The sequence below is a fragment of the Limanda limanda genome, chromosome 3, assembly GCF_963576545.1.
Source record: "Limanda limanda chromosome 3, fLimLim1.1, whole genome shotgun sequence".
Taxonomy (NCBI): Eukaryota; Metazoa; Chordata; class Actinopteri; order Pleuronectiformes; family Pleuronectidae; genus Limanda; species Limanda limanda.
The window spans coordinates 18,787,980-18,794,224 of NC_083638.1; the positions used below are offsets into that span (position 1 = coordinate 18,787,980).

At 42.1% G+C, this 6,245-nt stretch overlaps 1 protein-coding gene across 1 annotated transcript; it reads left to right on the top strand.

The window, feature by feature from the left end:
- Positions 1-847: 847 nt before the first annotated feature.
- Positions 848-3,058, top strand: LOC132998800 (uncharacterized). Its single transcript, XM_061068544.1, has 2 exons — positions 848-1,270; positions 1,867-3,058. Exons 1-2 carry the CDS (start codon positions 938-940, stop codon positions 2,188-2,190), a joined length of 657 nt encoding a protein of 218 aa, XP_060924527.1. The 5' UTR covers positions 848-937; the 3' UTR covers positions 2,191-3,058.
- Positions 3,059-6,245: the final 3,187 nt, after the last annotated feature.

Sequence of the window (6,245 nt, forward strand, 5' to 3'; positions counted from 1 at the left end):
TAAAAGTGTCTCAACTAAAGTTTTGCCTCCTTTACTGACTAAATTACTGACATGATATGATTGTATTATAATATTCATTATGTTTTGCACAGACAGGTTTCATACCTGCTGAGAAGCAATACATGTGGAGTTATTCCGTCATCTAGTGGTCAAATACCTGTAGTACAGTACATCACCTCTGTTATTCAACTGGTTTTGTGTATCTCTTTATTTATTATATTAACCACAAAACTCTAAATCCATGTGCTGCAAAAACGAAATGCACTCATTATCTACTCACCACTATGCCAAAGGACGGGTGGGTGAAGTGTCCACAAAACACTTTTGGAGTCTCAATGTAAACAGTGTTGCAGCCAAATACAATACGACTGAAGTAAATGGTGAAAGATTCTTCAAACATGAAATAAAAAAAAATAAAAAAATGCAGTACAGTGCCATCTACAGGCAATGTGGCTATAGGGGGGAATATCAGAGGACATTAAGGATTAAAACTTGGTATAAATTACCTTGTTTGTAGTCAAATTTGAATGTCGGGGCTTATGGACACTTGGATGACAACACAAGATCAGTATGGAGGTTTTTTATGTTTGTTTTTTCACCCACCCATCTGCATAGTGGTGGGTAGATAATGAGTGAATTTTAATTTTGGGGTGAACGTTCCCTAATCATCAATCAACCCTCAATGATGGAAATAGTACACACTTAATATGCCATAAGAAAGTGTATGAAAAATTCATACATAATGTGTAAAAAAGAAAATTTGTATACATTTCTATATACACTTTATTTTGAAGGTGTAGAGCTTGTGCTTCCTTCTGCCCGAACAAAGCGAGGCCGTGGCGAGCGGGCGAACAGACTTCGCTGAGGACGAGAGACACAGAGAGACACCGGGAGACCCCCTCTCTCTATATATAGACTCTATGGAGACACCGGGAGAATGAACGCGGCGGAGCGCAGGCTCGCCGAGCTCGTGCACGAGCGTCCCAACCTGTACGACCAGTCCCGGCAGGACTACAAGGACGGCGTGAAGAGCCAGGAGTCGTGGGGGGAGGTGGCGGGCGCCATGGGGAGGCCCGAGTTCGAGGTGAGGATCAAGTGGAAGAATCTGCGCGACAAGTTCTGCAAAGCGAAGAAGCGGATGGCCAGGAGAGGCTGCCCCCTGCTGGACGGAGAGGAGCGCGGCGCGGTGCAGCGGGCCGGGCCGGCGCTGCTGCACCAGCTGGTCTGGCTCAGCGACTTCGTGAAGCCCAGAGAGGAACGCGACAAGAGAGTGAGGCGAGCCGCGAGCACTCCGCCCGACACGTGGTTACTACACAGTCACCCGAGCACATTCAAAACACTCAGTGTGGTTGTTCCGCTGGAAACACAACGTGTGTTAACTGTACATCAGCTGCAGCCCGTTAGATTGTGTGTGTGATCCACATACACTACTTCTCTCACATCTGCGGTAGTGTGTAACGGTCTCTCTCAAAGCGAAACATCCGGCTTCAGATTTTCAAAATAATAAACAATGACATTAGTCAGACCCCTTTTATCATTGTTTCTTAAAAAAACAACTACAAAATCAATCAACTTTTCTTCTTTTTGCTGTTTTGCTGTTTAACACTACAGGAAACAGTAGTACCCCGTGCACGCTGCCAAAAGTCTCACAGTAGTCTCACAGTAAAATCTGAATCAAACACGTGTTTTACCTCTGCTGATCTTTCAATTGAATATTTTAAAACTACTGTATACATGCATGGACGTATAAATACTGTCAAATCAAATCTGTTAGTGTCCAGTGTGCAGTGTAGGTTGTGTAAGGGACTGATTTGCTTGTGGTCAGTGTTGTTGTCTGCATTGATGGTGTATGATGTTTTCATACAGGAAGCTGGGAGTGGCGATGACCTGGAGAGAGTGCGTGATAAAGTGAAGGAGCAGCACACACCGCTGTCTGCCATCAGTAGCAGCTTCTCTCTGCTGGAGGCCTGTCCATCCAACCGCCAGGAGCTGGTCTGTCCTAACCGTAAGAGGCAAGCCAACACAGAAACTGAGATCAGTTCTGCAGATGCCCTCACCAACATTAGAGATGAAGATGAACTGTTCCTGCTCAGCCTCCTGCCCTCACTGAAGAGGCTCACCATTAAAAAGAGAATGGAGGTGCGGATGAAATTCCAGCAGGTGCTTTACGCTGCAGAGTTTGAGGACTGAAGAGAAAAACTTGATAGGTTTAGTCATATTTATGTAATGATCCTTTAAGTTGAAAAGAGTTTGAATGAATTAGTTCAAAGTTCAGTTCATGCAGATGAAAATTAACTTGTTCACGTTCATAGTTAAATTTTTACAATTTTGAACTAAGTTCAAGATTCTAAAAACGAACTAGTTCACGTCCATTAAAAAGAAAAAAAAATCAATAACGAGGGCTACGTTGTAGCACTAACGGGCCCGGGCACACGCATTTTGAAGCCTGTTGCGGTTAGTGGAGAGAGAGATCAATGACTTCACTTCCTGCGTCCGTCACGCAAAGTAAAAATGTGGGAAATGGCCAAATGACCACTAAATCCAAAATGGTCGACTTCCTGTTGCCTTTTTCATAATGCACTGAGAAACATTTTTGTGCATCTGGTTATGAAACACAACTGTCCTAATTTTCGTGAGGATAGGTGAAAGATGAGGGGCTTCCCGTAAGTGGCGCTTATGTCGAATGTTTGTGTTTTCTAGTCATTTTTATTTAGCCAGATATTGAAAGCATAACAACAAGCCCCTGGTTGTTCATACTATAAACTAGAGTAAACAGTTGTTAGTTAATTAGGTGCATATGTACAGTAACATGTACGTTAATGCAACAAAATACAACAGACCGACAATAACACCTCTGGTTTGAACCTCATAATGTTCATTCATCCCAATTTTGAAGCTGTATGTTGTTATGTTATAATTGTACATTTTAAAATATGTAAAATAAGAACATGATTTTTTTTACATTTAAGCTATAAAGTGGGGAAGTTGATAAACAGCTATGTTTTTATTATATGTAAATAAAGTTCACTGACAGAATGTATGGTATTATCTTTCTGATAGGACACATTTATACCCTATATTTTTACAAATAAATATTTTTTGCTTCTGAACAAATGTCTCTGGTTATTTCTGCTAGTCTCACTTTAGTCTTACACCTAATTCCAAGAGTAGCTGCTGCTAAATTTGTTGGTGTTATACTATACACAGTTTTGTATCCAGATTAACATGAAGGATGGGCTCTTAAAGGTTTGTATTATTATTTATTATTTCCTGTGTGAACAATATCAATTTTATCTTTCATCCCGCTTCTCATTCTTTGCCCCCGGCCTCATCTCATAGTTCAGTAAGAGCTGCATTGATACTATTTCATTCTCTTAGCTACCAAGTCATTCACACGAACACACCCTCACACGCACACACACACAAACACACACAGTCCCTTGTCTGTCTCAAATCCCACTCAGTCATTGGCTGGTATAAGAACAAACCAGATTGTCCTCTCCTGGGTTCTGCTGTTCATTCATATCTTTGTGTATTTCATTCACTTATACAGACACGTGTGAGCATTTGTGTGAGTGCGCTCCTTCTGCAGTGTGTGTCTTCTCTCTCTTTCAACCCTGTGCTACTACTCCTCACTGTATGTATACCCCATCCGCCTCCTTTCTCCCTCCCTCCCTCCCTCCTCTCTTTGCTGTGTTACTCCCAACCCCCTCCCCCTCCCCTCTCTTAGTCTCCATGCTCTCTTGTCATTGGGTGCTGTGTGGGGTGATGGTTGTGGTTTCTGGTGGTGATGTCTCCAGAGCGTGTACCGGCTTGCTGCTTCAGAACTGCAGGAGCTCATGTTGATGTAGCAGCACCTCTAGATTATGATGGATGGAGAGATAGATAGATAAACATGTGAAAGAGAAGATGATTTTTTTTGTGTCTGTCATCTGACATCTAGGAGCTGATGCCTGTAGCTGCTATACGACTGGACAGGATATTATCAAGCTCATCTCAACCAGATTTCACAAGTCATTATCTGACAGTCTGCACACAGAACCAGTTCATAGACATCTCCTGTTTTGGACTAAGCTGCAGAACCGAGACTCATCGCTCTGCTTCTTGCTGCTGAGGTGAGGTGCAATAAGTGCATGATAACAAACCTGTTTAGATAGTGACATCACATTATCTTCACATGTACAGCAATGGGCTGCACATGTTGTAATAATAATGATAGATGACTGTATGAGAATATGTGAGGCATAGCAGCACTCAAGCTCCAGCACTGCTGCAGAATGAAAGGGTGGCTACTACCAGGAAACAGCATCACGCCCTTATTGGTGGAGAGAGGTTCCACCAAGGAATACTGATTGGTAAGTCCAGCTGTCGGTCCTGTGAGGGAGCATATTCCTGCAGCGATTAAGGTGGTCATATGATACAAACATAACCACCCTGGAAGTGGCGTTGAGCAGCGTGTTGGTTTAGGTGTGGTTCAGAGATGATAGGAGAATGAAAGAGGGTGGAGTAGAGATGGAGAAATGATGCAAGAGATACTAAAAAATACCTCTTAGAGACTGCAAAATACCGATCCATCACAAACTAAAATCAGTTACTTTTTAATATTATAATGTCATTATTGTTGAATTTCTGAATGTGTTTCTGTGTTGCCTACAGAAAAATTGGCAGAAATGCAGCATCAAAGTAACACAGGCAGTTAAACCTGCAGAATGACAACAACATGATGAAGAGGATTACATATATTCGCTGTCATCCAGAGTAGAAAAAAACAACTAAAGCCAAATATTAGGTCAAATGTCAGAGGATATGAATACAAACCCACTTTAAAATAGTAAGTGTTTAGAAGGAAAAAGTTAATTCACCCTGAAAAACAAATACATAGAAAAGAAAGAGAGAACGATCTCGGCCAGCGTTCGGCCAGCGTAAGTGGTCATATGACTCTGGTCAGCCCTCAGCTATTAGAGAGAGAGAGAGAGAGAGAGAGAGAGAGAGAGAGAGAGAGAGAGAGAGAGAGAGAGAGAGAGAGAGAGAGAGAGAGAGAGAGAGAGAGAGAGAGGGACAGAGGGACAGAGAGAGAGAGAGAGAGAGAGAGAGAGAGAGAGAGAGAGAAACAGTATAACAGAAGAGGTGAAACAGAACAAGAGAAAACAAAAGAGGGGAAAAGGGAAATGACCGTGGTAATGCAGCGAGCTGTACGGTCCGTGCTACCACAGTCTGTCTCGTGTGTTGTTATGGATCTATCATTGTACAGGCAGTGCGGCTGGAGGCTTTTTCATTCATAACATGGTGAGGGTGAGGCCCACTGGATATAATCCTCACAAGCTGCTACTCAGAAACGAGGTAAATGTTTGGTGAAGAAAATGTTTTGGTTGTGACTTTACTTTTTCGTCAGGAAGTAGAGTGTATCTGAGGGAAGAGCCTTTTGGCATATATTATTTATAACAGTGTAGGGTGGTGAATATGTGAAGGGAGTTTTTATGGATAGATGAGGAGATGTGAAGAAGAGAAAGTGTATTTTGAGGAAATGTTGCAGCTTAACTATCTCATTTATATCCATGAATTACATTTAAATTATTTATAAAAAGTGCTCTGGAATTGGGTGGGCCAAGATGGCTAGTTCTTTGCAAAACAGCTTCTCTTGTCTATATCATAATCATTTACATCTGCACATCCTGTTGCCTGTTGATTAGCTATCCTACTTTTATTCCTCGCCACCTATACTCAACTGATCTACATGAAACTTTGTGGTTCCACAGTTTGTCTTGTGGTGGGGCACGTCCCAAGGAAGAACCATTAACTTTTTTTTTTTCTTTAAGGGAGAATTTTACAACATTTTCATTGATTTTTCAAAAAATAATTCAGGGATCATAACGGAAAAAACGTTTATGTTTAGGGGACTGATATTTATGTGTGTGCAATTTGGAGCAGCTCCAAGTAAAAGTCTGGATCTAGTGTTTTAAAGAGTGATTTCATAAGGAAACTGTTGGGTCTTGGTGGAGGTATGTGCTCTACAATGACATTCTGGTCTTTAAAAAGAAAAGAGTTTGCATGTCTCACACATTTGTTTACCAACGATGATGAGTCTTATGCAGTCTCACTCTCTTTGCTGTCTCCATTGTCTGTTCTGTTCCAGACATCCCTGTCCAGCTCAGCAGAAGCGTGTGGAAATCCCACCCATCATGTACTCCCCTCAGAGTCTTCACCGCTGGGGCATCACTCATAGTGAGAGCATGGAGCGGTTAGCC